Raw genomic sequence first — 24,481 nt, forward strand, 5'->3', positions numbered from 1 at the left:
CTGGGGATATATATATTTGAAATCATAAAAACACTTTATTTTTTAAAAAATAGATTTTTTATTTTTTTCGTATTTGGTAACACGACTTTAATATATTTTTTATTTAACCATCATATTAATGGATTTATTTTAGCTAAGTGTTATATTTTTTTGGGCCCGCACACGTCCGAAGCGAAGGAAAGTCGGTGACAGACTGAGTTGCCTTGCGGCCATCAGGTCGGTTGTAGACGGTTTCTGTTAGCCAAATGTTAACTAACAGCGGTTCTTGGCCCTTTGGCTCTCCGTGTTTTTGTCTACCACTCTCTGCTCGTCTGAGGAACGCAAACATTTGGTCTTAATTTCATTCATAAATTCATGCACTTCACCTTGAACGTGGCTCCTTCGCCTTCTACCCCTAAGTTATGGCTTACTTGTCGGATGAGTAATGTCGCAGGCAGCTGGTTTTATAGAGCGTGCCCATAAGCGGCACTCGATCCAATTGACTGGCAAGTTGTGCGCGCGGCTAATTGAAATTGCAAATGGCCTAAAAGCAGTGGCACTTAGTTTTAATATTTATTGTCGTAGGCCCGCCCGCCTTTCGATTGTTTTCACTCTCTGACCTCAGAGAACAAGGAAAATCAAGGGGAAATCAAAGCCGTTTGTACATCATAAAGTATGCGAATAAATGTGTTTGTTTTGCAGGACATGAGACCGCCCTGATTTTCTCCTTTCCCTGACCTTTCGAAAGGCAAAACCGCATATTAATGTCGGTTCTCGTCCGCAGATTTGTGGATTTGTTTTCATTATCCTCCTCGGTTTTGGATTGCCTGAGGCCTCTCGCATTCAATTGGACCAGCTCTTGTTGTTCTGGTCTTAAGGATATTTATGGTGGTGGTGGAGTAGGTAAGGTTTTCCCGCTGAAGAATTTTCAGTCCAATTTGGCATGGTTGTCTGGTCGCGGTAAATATGCCCAGTTGCTGGAGCGTGACCACAATCTGGGTTTCGGGGCCCGCTTAAGAGCCTTTAGATATTAGGGAAATGCCTGCGGGCGGGATGAACGATTTTATGATGTGATTCTTCTTACACGAGCAGCCGCAGTGTAAATTTAGCCGCACGAATTGCGTTTCTCCCCATCTCTAACTTTGACTTTCATCGCAGAAGATATATACAATATTTATCTCTTTAAAAAGAGCGTCCCCAAAAAAGAGAAAATCAATGGCAGTAAAAAAGGTTTGTCAAAGAAGTTTAAAAAATGGAAGTGCGGAAAAAATTCGCTTAAATAAAAATTACTTTTTAAAAAATTGTATTTTTTTTATTGATTGCCTGTTGGTCTTATAATGGTTCTTGGCAAAATGAAGTTGTTTAGATCATTGTTACCACTAGGGAAAGGTGGATTGATAGTTCTAATATTTTATATATGTATTTTGTAGTTTGCTTGTCAAATAGAACATTATTTTTAATGTCGAAATTAAACTTAGTTGGTAATTTCTTGCCGTGCACCAATCACATCCCACTCAGATTATACCATCCCACACATTTTGTTCCGGCGTAAATGCGATTAAACGCGCGTTAAATTAATGCTGCCCCACATAATCACTGTCCGAAATCTGTAAGTCGATTCCCTGGATTATTCATGAGCTGCCGAGTAAATAATGAAAGCGTGGGACAATCAATATAGTGCTTCGCCCACTGACCTTTGTGCGTTGCGTATACGCCATGTAGTCCCGCTGGCTAGTGTATTTCTGTAACTCTGTGACTCGGAATGATTCAATTGGCCGGTGGCATCATGCTGATTAGCATAATGCCTTTTGACACACATGTGGACCACCGACAGGGGGAGAGACAAAGGATTTGCCAGATCCTAATCGAAAAGGGTCGACCGCAGCTTTGAGGGCACAGCAGTTGTTCCAAGTCCTCGGGATCTCTGGATCTGGTCTTGATTTACGACTGTAATGGGTTTTGGGTGGAAACGCAAATGATAATGTTCTGGCCACAAACACTGATTAGTTCGTCTTGAGTTGATGAACGATGCCGAAATGAGGACCGTGCACTTTTAAATGCGTCATGTTATTTTAGATGTGGCTAATTAGTGCAATTAAACTAAATGCGCGAGTCCTTGGCCTTTTGCCTTCCCAAGGAACCCGAGCATTGAACTGTCACCCCAGAGGAAAGTATCCCTTAACATAGTATTACTATGTATACTATAAATACTTATAGTTGATACTCTTAAGCCCACACTTTTAGCTCAACTACTGGCATTACTCATACAACCCGTTGGCCCAAGTTTATGGGAAGTGCGCTACTTTCATGTTGGAAATTGGGCATCTTGGCCAGCAATGGCATGTCGATGAGGGCAATTGCCGGGCTTTTAACCAAATGAACCCCGACCAACACGCACACCTCTTCTTTTTTTTTGGTGGGGAATTCAATTATTTGAAAGGCTCTTTGGTGCATGTGGAAGTTCGACTCAGTTTGGCCAATCGAAGGCCACAATTAGCCACGGGCTCGGAAATTTTGTCAACGACTTGTTGAACGCGTGCCAGGGTTCAATAAATTGATGTGGCTGAAGCCAAGCAGCGAAATTTTAATACCCTTAAGGGGGTCTAGTTTTTAAAGATACCTAAACGTTAAGATATATTTCGTTTTGCCGTATAATGAATGCAATTTAACCAGCACATTGATTGATTTTCCCACTATTTGTTTAAACATGAATAAAATCATAAAGTCACAGAGCTTTAAATACAAATAAAAGAATGGCTTTTGTGTTTTTCTATGTGGCAGTAAGCCACATTTTGTGCAAATAAATAACAAAATATTTATCATCAAAAATTATCATATGTTTGTGTTGAAAACATGAATAAAAATCATCCAAAAACTTATTGTCATTCATGATACACCATTTATATTTTTGTATAAAGTAAAGTCAGCATTATGTTAAATTCTGTAAATATTTTTATAAGCAAAAATGTTTTTTAAATGGCCCATACATTTTTTAAATGACCACTTTAAGATGCCCCAAGTTTTAAAAAGAGTTAATTTAAAATATTTCAAGTTTCGGGTCCACATTTACTATCTTGTTCTGCCAGACGGCATTCATATTTTATTTGTATAAACCCCAACTCAAATATAATGTGGCCTGTACTTAGGTGAAAGTTAGGGAAAGCAGTGAGCGGCAACGGGTTGGTCGAACTGCAAATTACTTTTAGCCTGCCCTCTCCGGGTGCAATAAAACTAAATGAATTGGAAACTTGCACAAAAATTCAACTAAACTGCTGACGAGGATGCCGCCGTCGCCTGATGACAGAGTCCTACGAAAGGCGACGGGAAAACTTCAAAATGCCAAACAAGAGCCCGACTCAAAAGATCTGATGTCATGCTCAGTGCTCATAAGGAGCAAGGCAAAACGAAAATCTACCCCAATTTCCCATTTCCCTTGGCCACTTTTTTCCCGGCTTTCGTTTTCGTCAACAATTGGCAGCCAAAGTTTTGACTGGGAATGTCTTTGCAGCACGTGCTGCGTATTTGCTCTGTCTTTGAATCCATGAGATACTCGTTGAAGAGATTAGAAGGGGAAATGGAGAAGGGTCCCTGACAAAGAAGACCCTAGATTCTATCCCTACCACCCTACCTCCCCCCCAAAAAAACCCACTGTTTGTTTAGGACTTTGTTTTGATTAAGTGCCAAAAAATTGTTTCGTATTATTTGCATAAAAATTGAGAAATTGAATGCATGCAATGGATTTGATTTGTGTGCCCAACAATTCGATTTGCTTAGCGCCTCGTACACATCGCTTGCAAATAGGTAGTATTCCATAGATACTGCCACAGTTGTTTGCCCTTAATATCGCACTAGTCGCCGGGATAGGAAAATACACATTTTATGAGCCGCAAAGCTCTGATAGATTTGCCCCGCACATGGCCATAAAAGTTGGGCCCCCGGGGCCTCATAAAATCTCCCTTTGACTGATCATAAAACCACGGCATCATGTCCAATTCCGTGGCTTGATGGCTGGGACTCAACGGCGTACAAAGTGCTTTCACAAATTAATTTTAAGCAATTTAGTTGTCCTCGAGGCTGTGCCTCAGGAAGGAAAAATACGACAGGCTAAAGTGCAATAAGCCGTGTGGGTTACATGATATAGAAAGGTCTTCCTGGAAAACTGCATACATATATGAAAAGTGCATAAGACAGAATGCCACTTTTACTATGGTGACAAAGAAATGATTTTTTACAATATTTTGGGAAAACTTTTATATTCTTCATATTTTTTTAACAATTTCAGAACTTATATTTTCTAAATATAGAAATAAGCAGATAATTATTATAATTATTGTTTCCAATATAATATATTTTATTCATCTATATTATTTAAATTTTAACCTTAATATTGAATTTCTATACTTATATAATGTGGGAACTAATTAAGTTATATTATTCGTGACCTTCTAACCATAAAGCTAACACATTTGACTGCGGAAACTAGCTTAATTTTTATAAATATCCGCTTTTGTTCTTCGAGTGACCACTTCACCTTTCGCGGGCTGCCTTGACATAAATTGATTGGGGTTGCGGGTTAAGCAGAGGGCTAAGTGGGCGGCAAGGTCGCCATTTGCATTGTCCTTTGGCTCTGTTAACATAATAATCAAACAATTTGCCGCCCTGGCCAAATTAAAAGGCCACTAAATAAGATAAACTGCATGGTACTCCAGTACTATTTGCATTTTGATTACCCTTTTGCCGGGGGACCCTTCACATAAGACCGGAGAACCCAAAGCGCCGTCGCAGAGAGCCGAAAAGTGACGAAAAGCAACCGGTAGTTGTCCGCTGGCGACGTCGACTGCGCCGCCGGCGCCTCTGTTGCGTCGCTGTTAACGACCATGGCCCGAAGGGGCTTTGTTGCCAAGATTTTTTGGCCAAAAACCCAGTCAGTCGGATGCTGCGGCCCGTTGCTGTAGCCGCCGCCGTCGCTCTTGATTTTTTGGGATCTTTATGGTTTTTCGAAGACGTACGAAAACGAGAAAACGGGAAAACCATCAGTCATAATTTTTCGGTTCCGAGAATCATTCTACGTGCCAGAATTAATCAGTGCCATAAGCAAATAGTTAAAGCCATTAATTGTGAGTGTGCGTGTTCTCGTGTTCATTAATCAACATTTAGCACATGGTAAAAACTGATTATCAGAAAAATAAAACAAGAAACCCCAGAGAAAGTGAGTGAAAGAAGGGGTGGGTTAAGGGGTGTACAAAGTGCAATGCTCTCAAAGTGACAAAATCAAAACAGTTCAAAGTCATAAAAAATAAATGCATTCCGAAAAATGTGGCAGGCATCGTTTGACAAATTTAAATTAAACGTGTTTTAAATGCACAAACGATAGCCAGCGAAAAATATAATTAATGGTCATTAGGTGGAATGAAAAGCCCCCCGAAACAGGAGCGATGAAACAGTTGTAAACAAGTTGCGAAATAAATAAGGCCTTATCTGGAACTCAAGATCTCAGTGAAATCCATTGACCCGAAACACTAATGGTGCAGAATCTATAATAATATATGCGAAACAAAATCGCGCAAATATGAAAAATAATAATAAATCAAATCCACAACTCACACTTTATGGACAAAGGCGGGTGCATAATTTTCGGTGGGATGCTACATGGTCGATCATCACTGAACATCAGATATCAGACATCAGACATCGGTCGCCGAAACGAAAACAGAAAATGAAAAAATGAAAACCAGTTTGATTGAATATACAATATAATAAAACCAAATTCGACAGCATTCTTTTGGCCGTGCATATATTGTAGAAACTTTTTTTTATGATAATGATAATGAAAACATACAAAAATGGTCAAAGAGGCGGTTAGCATGGCCACAGTAACGAAATATGACCACCACAATGGGAATAACAACGGCAAAAACAAAAAAACACTAATCATTTGAATGGAACAAAACTCTGTTAATATTATTAAGTCGCCCGGTGTCCATTGGGAACTTTAACTTCCCCACCACCTGACCTTGAGTTTCGCAGCGCGTTTAATTTGTTTGCCAGCAGGTGTTCGAAGAGGTCTTTGAGTCGTCTCCTAAGCCTTGTAGCAACATCCTTAAGTTCATCTCGTGTACACAAATATTTTGACTAAACGCCACTTAGCAATTCAAATTAATTTTCAGCTTCCACTCTTCCTGAGCCGGGTATTTCCTTCTCAGGACACCTGACTGCCTGCCAGTTAAACGCCTTCGCAGGATGCCAGGTAAATAGGACACAAACACACTTTAAGACACGTCCTCTGTGGGGTGGACCTTAGCAAGTAAAAATGTTTTCAATTTTTTCCTACAACAATGAGCAGACCCAATGGCGCAAATAATTTATGTAAATTCAGTAAACTCAAACCATTTAGTTAAAAATTTTTGAATAACTTTATATGACATGTGGTTTTACATTTTATAAGTGAGTGTTTTGATAGGTTGATTTGAATTTAGCTTTTTGGAGTTTTCTTTTCCTTAGACACTTAAAGTTACCGAAGTGTTCTGAGCCTAAAATAGCAGTACTTTTAAAAAATGTTAGTGGCAATAAGTGAATTAATATCATTTATGTAATACTATTAAATTGGAGTAAGACCTTGAATGTAAAAATTTTACTGCTTCCAAACTAAAACAATTTTATTTACAAGTTTATCTTTTAATATATCTAAAAAAGCTGATAACTTAAGCATTATCATTGTCAGAAAGGTAATTATTTATTTTCTATATCAATAACATTTAAACAATTTTTAAATTCTTTTTAAAATAGATAATAGCTAATATTTATTTGTTAGTAGCGCTTTTTAAAAAAAATTTGTTTATGATAGAGGTCCCATCGGAGGATCTGTAGGTCCACCCCATTGCACACATCCGTACACACAATTTAATCCCACACCCATGACAACAGATTGTAAGAGGAGTGGTACTGGCCTAAGTCGAAATTGATGAGCCCCCACAAGGGGCGTTATGAAAATATTATTTGAGAGCGAGAGCATCGATTGAAAATACATAAGCAGGGATCTGAGATTCCCGAAGAAATTCGATATTAATAGAGCGCACACACTAGAGGACGCTAAAGAAAACAGCACACCGTACACCATACAACATACACCTCACCAAGCTGACACACACCCATGGCAGTGAAAATGCTGCCCAGCAACAGTTCCGGTCTCCTGGCAACCGATCTGCAACTGTTTCACAATGAGAAATTCCTTTTGAATCTGACCCAAGTGCTGAACATCTCGGCGGACAATTTAACCAGCCTGCTGCAGGGTCTCGAACCGGAGGAGCTGCTGCCCACGGCGACCCCGATGACCCCGCTCTCCCTGCTGGCCACCCTCAGCGTGGGTTATGCCCTCATCTTTATAGCGGGGGTGCTGGGCAACCTCATCACCTGCATCGTCATATCGCGGAACAACTTCATGCACACGGCCACCAATTTCTACCTGTTTAATTTGGCCATATCCGACATGATCTTGCTTTGCTCCGGTGAGTTATAAATACTATTTTATAATTTTTATAGAACAAGTTAATCGGTTCAATAAAGCAAATATCCAAAAGATTTCAAAATTATGTTAATGCTTAAGATATAAACAAGAAAGTTGGGTGTCCCTATAAATATATGATGATTTTCAGCCTTATCAAGCTTCCTTAAAGACTTCTTGTATACTTATAATACCTAGATTAGAGGGTAAAATATTTAAGTCTATTTAAATCATTGCAGTGTATGAATAATCAAAGTTTCCTATATATTTATTACATTTTGAAAATACTATTGCTTTTTCTTGTTTATTTAGTCAAATTTGTATATCAAAATATTTCGCTTTTGAAATGTAAACATTGCGCCAAGTAAATAAGCTTTGCAAATATATACCTGCACATTTTCGTTGAATTATTCATGTGTTATTATAAGTATTTTTCTCCTCCTCCATCAGGAATGCCCCAGGACCTGTATAACCTTTGGCACCCGGACAATTATCCCTTCAGCGACAGCATCTGCATATTGGAGAGCGTTCTATCGGAAACAGCGGCCAATGCGACCGTGCTGACCATTACCGCCTTCACCGTTGAGCGATACATTGCCATTTGTCATCCGTTCAGGTGAGGAATGAACCTCTCCACCCAATTCCAATCCCACTGCCCATTTCAATTTTTCCCCAAAACTTTCCTAATTGGTTCTGCTTTTGATACAGGCAGCACACGATGTCCAAGTTGTCACGGGCCGTGAAGTTCATATTTGCCATCTGGATAGCCGCCCTTTTGCTGGCCCTTCCCCAAGCCATCCAATTCTCGGTGGTGATGCAGGGCATGGGATCCTCCTGCACGGTGCGTATGATTGATGGGAGGTCTTTAATCGTTTCCCAGTTCCTAAGAGCTACCAGGTTAATTGAGTTATTGAGGAGGGTCATCGACACCTCAGGGCATTTCCTGTTGACCGAAAAATTCTATTAAAAGCCTTTTGAACGAAGGTGTACAGCTACTGCATACAAATTTAATAAATTAAATTGGTCTGATTTCTATTTTTAGTTCCCAGCTTGTTGTATTGTAGAAGTCTTTCAGATTTATAGGGTTAAAGGAAGGTTTTCTAGGTTTAAAACCCACTTTGAATATAAAATGCGGTTGAGAAAACAACCCTTAGTAATTCGATAAACGTTTTATTAGCCTAGGTAACATTTTTCAAAGTAGATAAAACCTTTTGGGAAGACTTAAATAAATGTGGGTTCATTTGAAAAGTTATGCATTCAAGCTTTTGAAATATTCTTACGAGTTTCCCCCGCGAAACCTGACTTTTATGAATTTGCAACCACCACATGATCAATCAGTGGCAATCTTTTACGATGGTTGACTCAATTCAGGGTAATCAAATTTACAGCCTTGGCCCTGCGGCTGTGGCTGGGAGCCAAAACCATATCGCTTCGCCTGGTAAAATGTATATTTTTTTGTGCGATATGTCTGCTGCAGATGAAAAACGACTTCTTTGCCCATGTGTTTGCTGTGTCGGGCTTCCTGTTCTTCGGCGGACCCATGACGGCCATCTGCGTGCTGTACGTCCTCATCGGGGTGAAGCTGAAGAGGAGCCGGCTCCTGCAGGCGCTTCCCAGGCGATGTTACGATGTGAACCGGGGGATAAGCGCCCAGACCCGAGTCATCCGGATGCTGGGTAAGCAGGATATGAAATATCCGATATAACTCATGGTTGCATCATAACCCCCCTCCCCACCATTTTGCAGTGGCTGTGGCCGTGGCATTCTTCATCTGCTGGGCCCCCTTCCACGCCCAGCGCCTGATGGCCGTCTATGGCTCCACCTCGGGCATCGAGTCCCAGTGGTTCAACGACGTGTTCAGCATCCTCGACTATACGTCCGGCGTCCTCTACTTCCTCTCCACCTGCATCAACCCGCTGCTCTACAACATCATGAGCCACAAGTTTCGAGAGGCTTTTAAGGTGAGCCAGACCCGGGAAATTAGTTTTTATAGGTTTCATTAAAGTTATGGTTTCAAGAAATCGATTTTAAGTGTGCAGATTCAGCTGCAGATGAAAATCTACACTTTTAAATTGAATTTTAAATATTGGTTTCTTATGCAGCCATATTTAAAGAGAAATGAATAAATACATTTTAAAAATTTTATTTAGCTACTTAGCTTTAGTAAAAATATTTCCTTAAATTTGTTAATTTTTTGGTAGCCTTTAGAATAAAACTTCCAATTTTTTTTAGGGAGTCTTTTCATCTTCCGTAAGCGATTTTATAACGCTGTTAAAACCATTTCAGGTAACCTTGGCTAGGCAATTTGGACTGGGTGGCAAAAACCAAGGAAGAGGGCTGCCCCACACTTACAGCGCTTTGAGGCGTAATCAGACGGGTTCCTTGCGACTTCACACAACGGTGAGTACACTGAGAAAAAATTACACATTGCAACAGAAGTGTGTACACTTAAATTCAAATTCTAAAGTAGATCTAATCTTAATAAAACTACCTACCATAATAGCAAAAATATTTTTTTTTTAACAATTATAGATTAAATTAATTTTTACAAATTGATATTATGTTAAATCAAAATGTTTTTATTGATAAGGATTCTTTATATTCCAAAGGGCTGAAATGTACTATAATTCAAGTTTACTTCGATAGTGAGCTTATTATATATTTTGCTAGTTAAAAACTGTGAATGAAATTAGCAGAGCTTGTAATGTAACTCGAAACACTATTATTTTTATTATTATTATTATTATAGAGCTTCGAATCATAAAATCCAGTTTATAAGATATAAGTTTACTATTTGAACGTGAAGACATATTGAGTTAGGGATGTTTGGGTTATGGAAGTCTTACTGTTCATCTTAAATATTATACCAACCCTCCTTCTGATTACCCCGACTTCTTGATTTCCGCCAACAGGACAGCGTTAGGACCACCATGACCTCCACGACGACGACCACAACGGGTCTGAATGGCTGTGGTAATGGCAATGGGGCGGCAACAGGTCCGGCGGTGCGGCTGAACCGCGTGTCCTTGGACAGCAGCCAGCTGCAGGGTCAGAATCGCAGTCGGCAGGACCTCTTTGATAACCCACGCCGTACTCTCCAGACGCAAATATCCCAGCTGTCATCGGTGGGCGATGCCCACTCACTGCTCGAGGAGGATTTGCAATTTCCAGGGGAGCCACTGCAGCGACAGCCCACCATGTGCTCCATTGATGAGCTCACAGATGACTTGGCCATCTCCCGGTCACGCCTCAAACTGACGCGCATCACCCGCCCACTGGCCCCAGTGGGGGCGGGGGGCGTGGCAGGGGGCGTGGGTGGTGACGAGTCGAGTGGCAAAGTGCGCAAGGCGAAAGTGAAAGCGCTCAAGAGCTCAAGCGCTCTCAAGGGTCTCAGGGCCAAATTCAATTGGCGTGCCAGACGCAAAGGCAGCCACAAACCGCAGGTTAAGGAGGCCACGGGGGCAGTTGACGATGCCGGGGAGCGGGGATCGGCTTTTTAAAGGGGTCCCAGCTTACCCCATTCCCTACCCCCCTTTCTTTGGAGGAGAAAGCCATCTCCGGAGTCCATTCCAGTGCCACCCACAGACATTACACACACACAACTGTGATATGAGCAGCAAGCGCCTCTCCAGCTTGTTTGTGTTTACTTTAGACAAATATATTCCACGCTGGGGTCAATTAAACTATATAGTTGTCCTGGCCACTAATAGTATAGCCCAAAGCTATAGTTTGAATTCTAGTTATAGTATCGTACTTGTAATCGAATCGCGTTGAACCGCAATAAACTATGTAGTTCATTCTCTGTTCAAAAGGTGCAATGGTGTTTTATTGGTGAATTGTGGTGTTATAAAAGTGCAGTGAGTTTTTATTCATTTTGCAAAACTAAATGGAATTCCTTATGAATAATGAAAAACCGCAAAAAAAATTATTTTGATTTAATCCCTTTTTCACTAAAAAAGGCAGTGTTTTGTCCGGCATAATGTAAATAAACGACAGAATGAGGAATGTCATACCCCGTTGAGCTCGTTGTTTAATTTATAATCGATTGGCATTCAAACCTGAAAATGTTTAATTTTTGCCGTTTTTCAAAAAAAAATGATGTAACCCCTACAAAAAATGCGAAAATTGGTCAAAAAATAAATTTTTCTAAAACTGATGAGGATCGTTAGCATATTTAGCAGGCTGTTCAAAACAGTCGGTTTTTTAGCTGTACGCCTTGATTTGGCTGAACTACGATGGAAAAACCGAAATAAAATGTCGAATTTTTGGAAGAAATCTGAACTTTGTATTTGTGAGAAAAATTTTAACCCCTTTTTTCGCCATAAAAATTCAGTTTTTGGGCTGCCATAACAAAAATGTAAGTCAGAATGAGGAATGTCATACCCCGTTGAGCTCGTTGTTTAATTTATAATCGATTGGCATTCTAACCTGAAAATGTTTAATTTTTGCCATTTTTCGAAAAAAAAATGATGTAACCCCTACAAAAAATGAGAAAATTGGTCAAAAAATAAATTTTTCAAAAAGTGATGAGGATCGTTAGCATATTTAGCAAGCTTTTCAAAACAGTCGGTTTTTTAGCTGTACGCCTTGATTTGGCTGAACTACGATGGAAAAACCGAAATAAAATGTCGAATTTTGGATAAAAATCTGAATTTTGTATTTTTGAAAAAAATGTTAACCCTTTTTTCGCCATAAAAATGCAGTTTTTTGACTGCCATAACAAAAATATAAGTCAGAATGAGGAATGTCATACCTCGTTGAACTCGTTGTTTAATTTCCAATCGATTAGCATTCTAACCTGAAAATGTTTAATTTTTGCCATTTTTCGAAAAAAAGTGATGTAACCCCTACAAAAATTGAGAAAATTGGTCAAAAAATAAATTTTCCTAAAAGTGATGCGGATCGTTAGCATATTTAGCAAGCTGTTCAAAACAATCGTTTTTTTTAGCTGTACGCCTTGATTTGGCTGAACTACGATGGAAAAACCGAAAAAAAATGTCGAATTTTTGACCAAAATCTGAATTCTGTATTTTTGACAAAAATGTTTTCGCCATAAAAATTCAGTTTTTTGGCTGCCATAACAAAAATATAAGTCAGAATGAGGAATGTCATACCCCGTTTGAGCCCGTTGTTTAATTTCCAATCATTCATTCATTGCATTCTAACCTGAAAAATGTTTAATTTTGGCCATTTTTCGCAAAAAAAGATGATGTAATCCCTTGATTTGTATAAACTACTATTTTGAAAAACCCCTAGAAAACGCATTTATCATTAATTTATTTCCTTTAATTACATTTTTCTCAGTGAATAGAACGCAGTAGACAGAAGATATTTATTTGATACTCCCCGCATATTTCATTTTACAAAGAATGTGGATCAAGTCGGGGATTATCCAGACGAGGGTTCAACGAGCGACTGGCTAATGACTGTCAGTAAAAAGAGGGCATAGACGAAATCGCACTGCATCATAATCCCGGGCCATTAAGATCCTTATCTAGCGCACAAATTCGCTTTTCGGTCTGAAGTCTAGACGATGGATGAAATCCAAAGTCGCGAATTGGCCAACATTCGCGGGAAAACTGCTGAGTGTGTGTGCTTCTGTTTGTGACTTTGTGACTAATTACCATGCCATAACTAAGTGTCCCAGAGAATTTAGTTTTAATTTCAGCGAATGCAATTTGTCAAGCGTGCAGACCAGACTTGTCATGTATGCAGCCAGAAATAAATGGCTTTTAATTCATAAAGTGCAGCATATGTTGCCAAGATGTGGCCACCATGAATAAATGAAACCGCAAAAACTTTACTTCATTTGCACAAAAGTTTTAGAATTAATGTTCATTTTTGGTTGCACTTAGGTAAGCACAAGTTGGGTGTTACTTCACAATTAGCTGGCAAAATATTACAACGACCGAAAAGCTTATGCAACAACACATCGTTAGTTGGGGGCTTAGGTCCAGGGATTTTAGCCACAAATTGGCTACATTCCCTGGGAGTGCTTCTAAAATCTGAAATTTTTGCCGAAAGCCTTGCCAGAGAAATGCGTAATTTAAAGTCTAAAACATTCTCTGAAAAAAATCATTGAAATGACTGGAGAACATGGAAAATATCGTGTTTAAATTGCATCAATTAAAATCTTGGTTACCATAGCAAAATCTGCTGAACCCTTAAGAGCGTAAAACGCTATAGATTTCTTTTTCAGAATACTAAAAACTTTATTCTCTGTTTTAATTGTAGCTGTCAATAGACAAAGAATATTTTTATTAAAAGTTTCTTTATTTTAGAAGGTACCTTAAATATTTAGTTATGATCACTTTATTAATAACACACATATCTTCTAAACTGATTGACAGCAAACTTGCCTTATGTTCTATTCTTGGTATTTAGACAATATTGACAACTCCTTAATGCCAGATACAAGATGCTAATCCGTAACACACGCCCAGGCGCTCCACTTTTTATGGCCGGCGACCGAAACGACTTTCTGCGTCTGTTTGTCTGGGTCGGGACCCTTTTCCATCAATGGGCGACCAACATTTATGCGACATAAAAGTCAAAGGCTGTCAAATAGTTTCGATGAACTTCATCATTTTTATGCGCACAACAAAAATAGCCCAAGAACACACACATGGTAGAATAACAAAAATAAACTCGTAGATAACCATTACTTTGGCACAACCGCACAATAAATTTGAGTGGGTTTCATTTTGTGCAAATTTACTATCACTTGTCTCGATGGATAGTAGACTGAAAGCAATTGGAGCATTCAATTTACGGGGCAGCCTAAAAGCCTTTCTCTGAGCCGAGCACTACCATTTTAAATTCCCCGATGCGCCTTTGTTCATATCACGCATACGCAGTGTGCGCCTGCGACCGTCATAACGCATAAATATGGGATAAATAAGCAATTCGGTGCGAAGAGGCGATGGCTGGCTGGCTGGCTGGCGAAATGAAGCCAAAGCGATCCCAGTGACCATGCAATAAACTCTCAATTTCATTTATATGTATGAGCCATGTTAGCAATTCAAATGGACGATGTGCCAGATTCCCTAAGCCCTATATAGGCAGTCCTATTATATATACCAGCTCCCCCCCCCCCCATATGAGGTGGGCGTGCCGAAGCAATTAAGCCGTGATATACCATTGCCTACTTTCCGCGGCCATCAATTTGTGGTGGAAAAATGGAATGGAATTCATGAGCTGCAAAATCGCCGGAACGCCAACCACTTAACCCCACTGATTGCTTTGCATAACACTCTATTAATTAGGAGCCTGCTCAGCCAGGCGCACATGTTGCAATTAGGAGGGGAAATTGAGGGGATGTCGAGTATCTTTAATGAGTCCAAACAAGTGAAAAACACTGAAAAATCCGCAAGGCTGACTAGGGTGAGTCACTATTGTTTATCATACAATTTTGTAATACTTATTAGTGAATTTAAAGCGAGATGGTGCTTTAAAATTACAAATTTTTCTAGGTTTGCTTACAAATATTTTGCACACCCATTTTATAAACCATCATTTATAATCTTTGCTGTCTTAGATTGCTATTTTAATATTTATTGGTTTACAACATATTTCGTTTTGAGATGATAAATTGAACTAAATGTAATAAAGGTATAAATAACTTTGTTAAATCTATCTCTCTCTCATTTACCTATTTTTAGCAGTGGGTTTGCTAAGAACAACTTACTTTTAAATATTTTATGAGTGCCTTAGGGTAGTTTTCAAGCCCACCCTATTGCCTCTGGAACCCCAAACATATCGGTCAGTGCGTTGGCACTTATCTTATAAGTCTATAGACCGACCCAGTTTTTTTCTATCCCATCCCCTTGATAAAAACAAGATGCCTGTGTGGCCGGATCCACTTGGCACGTACGGATTGATGATTCCTTCTGGGAATAGTACTGGCGATATGATAGTTGATATCTTTGACTTTTCGAGTGGGGGCTCTGTGGGCTTACCATCCCAAACCTTTTCATCCTTTAACTCTGAACACGGATCTGGTTTCTTGGTTTTGTGGGTGTTGTTTGCTGTGGGCGTTGTCGCATGGCATTGTTTTGAGCATTTCGCACGTAGTTACTTCTCGTGGGAGTGTACTAATAAAAGCGAATTTTATCGGTTGTGACACGAGGCGGAAGCTCAATATGGTTGGATTGCCCAAACACCAGCAAAACTGCAATTCAATAGCTGCCTCGTGTTTTCTTAGGAGACGCTTTTAGAGCTAATTCACTACCTCATCCGGAAAAAAGAAATCAACAAATTTATATGATTAAATAAAATCCATCTGCTATTTTTATAAAATTACATTACCTTATAAATATTCAAATTTAAAAAGCCTAAACACTGACTAATAACTTTCTTGATTTGGTTAAACATCTTGTCATTTACAAATTTATAACCACTCCCCGAAAACCAATATAAATATATTCAATATAAATTGATCGGATCGATTTCAAAACTAGTTTGCTGATAAAATCTGAAATTCGTTATAATACATTTTTAAAAGCTTTCAATGTTGAACATCAAACTCTCAAGTAAAGTAAATGTTTCTTAACAAAATGCCAAAATCAGCTCATCAAACGGCACGAGCTATAAGTTATTCATATATATACATTTTATTTGCATTTAATATATTCGATATCACTTTATAAAAAGCGTGCGACCCTGCCGCCAAATAAAAAAGTTCATATTCGACTGAAGTAAAAATAGATGACAGCAGCTATAATTATGATGCATGACACATAAACATGGGGCTTAAAGTCTAAAACTGTCAGCCAGTGCATTTTTTATGGTCAGCTTATTTTTTATTTTTTGTTTACATAAATATAAAATACCAAGAAGTCGGTATAATTCCATTGACCAATCGCGCTGAAATCATCAAGGGCAGGTCTACGATTCTGGTTTATCTTGGTCCACCATCAATGGATTTGCCAAATATTAATCAGAACGCCCAAAGAATTTGCCGGCAACCGGTTATTTTGAAGTTTGCATATATTAAGTATTTTATTTGATAATGATTTTTTGATCAGATATTTAATTTAACAAGCAGTGAATGCAGTTAAGTAGAAATAACATTAAAATGGAACAATGGAACATCCATTAATTTTTTTTAATAAGTAATCTTTGCTGATTAAAGGTTATTATTTCCTATTTTTGTAAAGAAATTCCAACTGTCTCAACAAAAAAATTCTTAAAAAAGGTAATTCAATGAACTTTTGCTCTCCAAATTCACCAGAACTGTTCGATTTCTTTTAAGATCATAGCAATTAATTATGCATTTTAAGGAAAATAACTGGATGGATCAATGAAAAATCAAAGGCAAAGACTTGGCCATGACGTGGGCCATAAATGCAGTCGGATTCCGGATTTTAATGCTCGCTACCAAAACAAGACCGCAAATTTATGACTGGCTGTTAAAAAATACCGCCTAGCACAAAGAAATTATTGAATCGAATGGCGGCATAACAATCCTAATTAATTGTAAACAAGCCATGAAAAACATCAGCTCATAGTCATGGTACACACACACTTGGCACTTGGAGCTCATTTATATGTGGCACATCGGTGGGAGGTGGATGGGTGGTTGGGTGGTTGGGTGGATGGGTGGATGGGTGGGTGAGTGGGTGGTGCTTTATGGGAGGTGCTTTATGGGTGGTGCTGCTCATTGTGATCCCTTTCGCTGCACCACACGTTGCCAGTGTGTGGGTGAGAGCAAAGAGTGACGGCTTCGTCGACGGTTTCCATTTGTACGATATACAATAATATTTTGATTGACTTCCCCCCATCTTAAAAGCAGAATGGGCAACACAACAAAGTGGCATTTGATTTACGCCGACACGGAAAACAAGTTGTTAAGTCTACTCAATCCGCGAACCGTTTACTCGACTGCGGGAGGCGCCATTAGCACGGTGGGTTTGCCCGCTGGGAAATATCAAGCAAAATATATAGAAAGATGAGATTAATGAGGTGGAATGCTGTATCAGTTTTGAGAAATTTATGACTAGCAACATATAAATAGAAATTCATATAGTCGTGCTCGATTAATTTTAAGAACCATAAGTTATGTTTTTTTATTGTTACCTTTTATCAATTTTAAGTTTCTTTATGAAATTATTTTAATTATTATTTATACACTCAAAAAAGTATTCCACATGGACTTTAGGCACTTTTAGTAACTGGAGATTTTTATTTAAATTTTAGAAATAATTCTCTATTTTGTAAAATTACTTTAATTAAAATATATTTTTAAAAATTTATAGCATTACTTTTCTAGGAATCTTAGGGTTATTAATTATTTTTGGTTGTCCATTATTTTATTTAAATTAAAACATCCTATTTACATACATACTAAAATATTTAATTTGTTAACTTTACTTAGATCAGAAATTTTATAATAGGTTACAACAAAATGTATTAAACCTTGTTATGATTCCTAAAAAAATCTGAGTACCTTTCTTTGATCTACCTACCTTCTTTTTCATAGCATTAGACATTCATACACCCCCCAATTATTTGAAGAGCATCTACAATACCACTTGAAAAACAGTCTAGCATAATTGTGTTGTGCAGTCCTATATTTAAATGCTTGTTTTCCGATTCTTTTCAAGGAACGGGAATCACAGAAGGCGCTGCCGTCGCAAGAGTCAAATACCTCATTCGTCAATAAAACAAAATTATGATTCATTGTTGCCGGCATCGTGGCAAACGCCTTCCAGTATCGCGTCGCATTTTTTGGCCCAGATCAAAGTGTAGCCATCGGGAATATTGTAAACATCTTAATTTGCATATAAATACGCATGGGTAATTTCTGTGTAATTTTTTGGAAAAAGATTTATGTGACCGCGACGAAATTTGCGTGTGTGCGCGGATTTATATTTATGGTTTGGCAAGAGGTCGGGGAAGCCGCACAGATTTGTCAGTTCATTAAAAATGAAGTGAGTGTAAATGTTAATGAATTTTGCGTAAATGAAGCGCCCACCACAATTGTCAGCCAGCTTGGACAGGCGTGACCAGAAGATGTCACATTGTGGCCAGTCCAAAGCAGTTAATCTACCTGTTCTGACGTTTGTTTTCCACTCGGGAAAAATAGATTTATATGGTTTTTATTGATAAAATTAAGCCTTTATAAACATAAAAAATTCCAACCAAATTCCGAATAATTCCGATGTTATATTATGCCTTTTGTTATGAGGGACAATTGTTGAAGGCTTTCTGCTTTAAAATTCAATTGGTATAATCGAGGAAGGGATTTTGCAAATGCTTTGTTAGCAAGCTTTAGAATATTTATAATATATATTTATTTAGTGGAATTAAAAGTCTCAAACCTGCATATTTAAATATGTATTGTGTTTCAGCCTCTTGATAACTAAACCCTCCTGTAAAATATTTATGAAAATAACAACGAAATAAATTTGATCCAATAGGTAGAAATAAATATACTTAAAACGTTGTAATAAAAAGGAATGAATTTGTAAAGATTTAGCATACACAACATACTTTTGAATACATTATAAATATTATAATTGCAATTTGAAAAGTTTTCGGTATTTTATTTTATAAGTTTTAATTGCACTCAGACTGGCTGTGCCTGGCCTGCATCTAATTAAAATGCAACGTAGCGCAGTGGCAAATGCCGCACAATTTGTTGGGATATAAATTCAAATCAGTGTCGAAGCGGCACCCCAGCCCCATGGGCATCGAAACTTTTCCAATAAACGCAGCTTATCGGGTGTCGGACTCCGTTCAGGCCTGGCCAAGACAAATGCTCGGCGCATGGCATAAAGAAGCGAATGCGAAAGGGAAAAGCGTTAACGGATATTGCTCTTCGAAATCACGAAATCCAAATGCAATGGCTCTGCCATTATTTACCACAGGCAAATTAAGTATACGCAGCGTGCGCACAAACCAAGTTTCGCAATGATTGCAATGCAGTTAAATTGGCTGGTAACTTCGTGTCCCTTTGATATTTTGGCAATTGCATAACACAAACTGTATCATCAGCAACTGAGGAGAATATTTTCCCCACATTTAGGCCAGCGCCATTTGTTACCGACTATTTGCTATTTGTTTTGGCATTTTTTGTGTATTTATGAGGCTGTTTGGTAAGCGAAAAACAAATGGCTATAAATCAGGAGTCATATTCCGGCCACAGACAATGTTCCGAGCTGCCATGTAAATAGTAAAACTAACAAAAAACAAAAAGGCAGCCCGAAAGGGGGGCCAACAAAAAACGTTTACAATTTAATTATGGCACTTGAACTGCATTTTAAAGTCGCATCGGCTTGGAGTTCACTCACATCACGTATACGCCATGCATGCCCATGCCGAAGGAGAATGAGAGCGACAGCGCGTGTGGGATTTTAATTACAGACAGTCGCGCCATTAAAGGCTTTATGGCACTTCTTTACCAACAATTTTATGACCAGCGACAGCCAGAATAAATTTTATGCAACTTTTTTTTGTTGATTCCCAACAAGGATCAGACAGATGTGTACGAGTAGTGGCATCAGAACGATACTCACAGCCGTAATCTGCATTCGACTATAATCCAATCAAGTGATTTTGCCATCAACTACTCAAATTCCGAAAATTGTGAACAATTCTCGAATATTTTCAATTGGATTTTCTTTGCTTTAAATCTATTCAAGTATAGTATTTATGTGTATCTCTCTGCACCACTAGACTTAAGAGCTTAATTGTTTTTCGATTGGTAAATTTAAATTGTTATGGCTTTTAGCTCTTTTTGAGTTGAGCCATTCGCACACAGGCACTTTGGCAAATTCCTAAATTATATAAATAAACCAACTGGTTAGATGAGTAAAAAGAGGAAATGTTTATGGATAAACAAAGCTGTTCAACAAAAACAATTAAATCAACTTGGACTAGTTTATTTTCTCCTGGTTGCCAGGGGTATTTTTATCACAAGGGATGATCCAGTTTTTAATTCTATCTACACTATAGATTTTTTATTATTTTTTTTATACAAAAGCTAATAGTAATAAGTAAATTTAAATGATGTGGTATAAATATTTTTCTACCCCATTTTATTAAGGTGGTTTTTGTTACTTTGCCCAGTACCTCCATCCTGAGGAACAAGAATATTCCGAATCCACTTTTCCACGCTCCATTTAATCGTTTTTCCGCTTTAATTGCGTTCAATACTGCCGATAGTTCTCGATTTGTGTAGTCCATTAAGTGTCGCAAGTTGCCTGTAATGGAGGAGGAGCCATGGAAACGATGCAGATATTTCCGAACCGGGCCTTAAGTGGCACTTTAATTTTAACGAGCGTTTAATGTGCCTTTAATTACGAAAACCGCTTGCACCCTGCCTTTGGTTTGATTGAATGTTTGCCGTTGAAATTGAGATTAATAGCCGGGGTAAAGGAGACGGACCGGAAAAGCAGACTCTATTCATACAACATAAACGAGGGTACATCCTGTCTTCTTAGGTCCTTCGTTTGGCCTTTCGTTTCACGGACCCCAAGGTCTGCGGATCCATCCATCCAAGTGGGTCCGTTTTTTGTCTCTCCACTGACAAAATGCAATATTAATCATGTCGAGAGCCCAACCGGTCGGTGAAATTCCGGCTGATTTCCCACAGCCCCATTCAGCAGACAGGCAATTCAATTAGCAGCTAATGAAGTAATTTCGCCAGGTCGCTAATTAATTTACTTTATTCTTAAGCCATCGGAGTACGCTTCAACAGGTTTAAAAGTGTCCCGGCAGCAAATTGGGAAAATATTCCATACGACTGTCATTTCAGATGTAAGATAGCCAAAGTAAACACTTAAACGTGAGAATGACAGTACTGTCATCTCTGCATTTTTTTGTGTCTACGGACACCAGGATTTAATGGTGTTTCGGGGGGTAGGCAATTATTTTTTATTGACCGACCAGCATGTGAGTGCATATGAATGGTAATCACGATCTGAATTATTCAGTGTGCCGCTTTGATTCTCTGTTTGTCTAGCAAACACAAATGTTTCTGTCACAAATATTAAAAAGATGTACAGAAATTAGTTGAACAGCTTTCAATAAATCTAAAATGAAATCGTTTGTAACTAAGCCTTAGACATAGACGTATGCCTGTCTGGGTTCTAGTGAATTTAAATGGCAAAGCGTTTAATTTAAAGTTGCTTTTATTTTGATTACAAATGACTTGCTTTGCGCCCTTTTGCTGTTTGAAGAGGCAAATAAGTTTGCTTGACCCAGGGCCAACTATTCATACACTGGGAAAAACCTCTTAGCATATTCGGAAATTAAAATAACTATCCTTTAAAGTGAAAATATTACACTATATATATATGATTACCTCTGTGCGAAAAATAGGTGTCTTAAAATCTTGTTAAATATGCGAAAACTAAAGAGAACGTAAAATAAAGTAAAGGTTAAGGTTAAAGAATAAATAATTCTTCACTAATATATCACTCTGTAAAAATATAAGGGGGTTAAGTGGATTTTACCTTTTTTAAAAACTATATGAAAAACTTAAAACATTAAAAAAAAATATTAAAGAATTTAGCAAAAAATTTACAAGCCAATATTTTCTTCCAATTCTTTTTCAAATGCACTTAACAGAAATTTAAAGAGTTCTTATATTCCGATTATACTACTAAGTTACATATACATATATATATAAAATGTTAAAAACTTATTCATTTAATTTAGAAATATTTACACAAGTTTTAAACGCTTCTTAATCATTCAAATGTGTTAAAAATACTTTTACTTATGCATAAATTGGATTACATTTTGGAGAAGAGGTTACACCACTTGGGCTTAAAATTAAGCAAAATTATAAATTAGAGGACTTTTGGTTATGCTTATATTAAAAGCCACATTTAAGAGAGAACTGGCTCTCATATTTCCTTCGAGTGCCGACTTCTGCCAGTGAGTGGGCCAACTTTATGGCACACAGGGGCATAGACAAAGGCCAAATGAGATGGCTTGCATTGGTAACCGACTCCCGTCGGATGGCCAATTTGGACGCCTGCAGCTGTTACAGTTCCAGAAGTTGGCCGTCTGCTTGATTCGGCCCGATGTTCATTATCTCGTCTCAATTGGCCGCCCGTACAATGCATTAATAGTTGGTCGGGCCAGACGAGTCAATTGTGCGACCTTGGCGTTGGCGTGTGGCTGCTAAACGGTTCTTAAAGATTCCGGCAAACTGATATTTTCAACCTTAAATCGCATGCTGACTGCCGGCCAATTTACGACCGAAATCAAATCGAAACACTGGCATATAGAGATAAATCGTTGTCATGGCGGCAGCAGATTATTGGAGCCCAACTTGAAATGGCATTGCTGCTGCAAAATATTGTCATTTATTGTGCAAATGATGGCGATAACTCAGCGATGCCGAGTCGAAATTTATGCAGTCCCATGGGCTTCCGCCTCAGTATTTATTATATGTACATGATGCCCCCCTGACATGTCGTCATCATTTTTGCGTGTTGGATACGCATCATTTGAGTGATTCTGATTGACTTTCGAGCGGCCTCCTAATCGGTTACACAGCCCTATCAATTCCACTCGTAAACAATTTCGGAAAGTGTCCTGTTTACGTCAGACATTGTCAACACGAAAACAGTGTTTGATATCCCTCCGCTGGCCGTGGATCATAAACACTTTTGGCCATATAGTATCGGACATATAAAATCCATCCATAAAATGAGACACAAACGGAATTAAACAAACACTAGTGCGCCGTTAGTTGTTTCCGGTTCCGCAATTTCATTGGCCAGCCTGCCAGAAAGTGTGCAACAAAATGTTTCCCTCGTGTGGGATAATAAACACATAAATATGGACCGAGTTTTACTTCAAGGTCGCAATCAGGCAATCAACGGATTTAGTTACAATCGAAGCCAATCATGTGCGTGTGCCGAGATACAAACCATAAAAATCCACATAAAATATAATTGAAAGACTTGTAAGTTGCTCTTTAAACGACTTTCGCGTGCGTTGTTTTTTGAGGCTAGTGCGATTTTTAGCAAAGATATGACTTTGAATTTGCGATTATTATTATGGTTCTGACACAAGGAACTGTAAATTATTTTTTGCTTTGGTCTGATAATGCATACATAAAAAGAGAAAGATAGGATAGGTTTTGGTCAAGTGTACTTCAACACTTTAACTCTGAAATATACTTAGACATCATTTTTTAGATATAAGCCATCGAGATGATTTAAAATTAACATGGTTTCTAGTACGTTGTGATGATATCAAAGTATACCCTGATTATCAAGCTTAAATCGTATTCTTTAAAACAAATACTATATTTTAATGCAACCAAAAATATATATATTTCTTATATATGTACATTTCAGTGAGTTTTAGCAAGAGACGCGTTAACTCGACAATAGAACTTTCTTATTAGGTGGTTCCAGTGGTGGCTAGATTACCCCATGGGCACAGTGAGTTCCGCAAAAGGCAGTCGATATACGGTCTTAAATCAATGGCCTCAGTGGACGGAAGGCTGAGCACCATTAGCACGGCAAACAAGATGGTCATCAAAAAAACGGAGAACTGCATGGTGAATCGGTTGCTGTTTTACTACGTCTCAATCCAAACGGTTTCCAATTTTATACTCGTAGAAAAGCTATTCTTTGCCCAGTTGGAGGAAGTTTTCTTAAACTTTATTTGTGGTTGCTCACAAATATTTACGGGCTGATTGTATAGAATTAAACAATGATAGTACATTTCCTTACACAGATAAAATTACTGCGCAACAATTTAGGTGCAAAAACTGGGTAAAATCATTTTACAAAAGAAAAAAAATGGTTTTAAAACAATTTTAAAAATTTGTATTCATTGATTTACTGTTTAGAATATTTTAACCCTGTTTTTTCATCTTTTTCTCTGTATATAAAATAAACATCGTCAAATCGATCTTCTCTCCATAAATTTATAAAAATGTGTTTGTGTCAAACTAACAAATGTTAGAAAATTTTTTTTTTAACTTTTTAAATTTTTTTTTACAAATATAAATTTATTTACAGCTTATTG

General features: G+C 38.1%; 1 protein-coding gene across 8 annotated transcripts; it reads left to right on the forward strand.

The window, feature by feature from the left end:
* The first annotated feature begins 4,898 nt into the window (after positions 1-4,898).
* PK2-R2 (Pyrokinin 2 receptor 2) lies at positions 4,899-11,291 on the forward strand. 8 transcript variants are annotated; one of them, XM_070996063.1, is made up of 9 exons: positions 4,899-5,096; positions 6,127-6,226; positions 6,824-7,484; positions 7,931-8,096; positions 8,189-8,321; positions 8,958-9,156; positions 9,227-9,441; positions 9,767-9,880; positions 10,393-11,291. In XM_070996063.1, the coding sequence occupies exons 3-9, from the start codon at positions 7,130-7,132 to the stop codon at positions 10,978-10,980; spliced, it is 1,770 nt and encodes a 589-aa protein (XP_070852164.1). In that variant the 5' UTR covers positions 4,899-5,096; positions 6,127-6,226; positions 6,824-7,129; the 3' UTR covers positions 10,981-11,291. The 8 variants fall into 8 exon arrangements, with proteins under 8 accessions (XP_070852164.1, XP_065722443.2, XP_065722444.2 ...); XM_065866371.2 differs by having other exon boundaries at positions 6,904-7,484; XM_065866372.2 differs by having other exon boundaries at positions 6,147-6,226.
* The last annotated feature ends 13,190 nt before the right edge of the window (positions 11,292-24,481 follow it).

The sequence above is a fragment of the Drosophila suzukii genome, chromosome 3 (assembly GCF_043229965.1).
Source record: "Drosophila suzukii chromosome 3, CBGP_Dsuzu_IsoJpt1.0, whole genome shotgun sequence".
Taxonomy (NCBI): domain Eukaryota; kingdom Metazoa; phylum Arthropoda; class Insecta; order Diptera; family Drosophilidae; genus Drosophila; species Drosophila suzukii.

Coding starts and splice junctions, on each gene's coding strand:
- PK2-R2 (XM_070996063.1), top strand. CDS start 7,130: ATGGCAGTGAAAATGCTGCCCAGCAACAGTTCCGGTCTCCTGGCAACC. Junction 8,097..8,188: donor GCCATTTGTCATCCGTTCAG/GTGAGGAATGAA, acceptor CTTTTGATACAG/GCAGCACACGATGTCCAAGT. Junction 8,322..8,957: donor GCATGGGATCCTCCTGCACG/GTGCGTATGATT, acceptor TGTCTGCTGCAG/ATGAAAAACGACTTCTTTGC.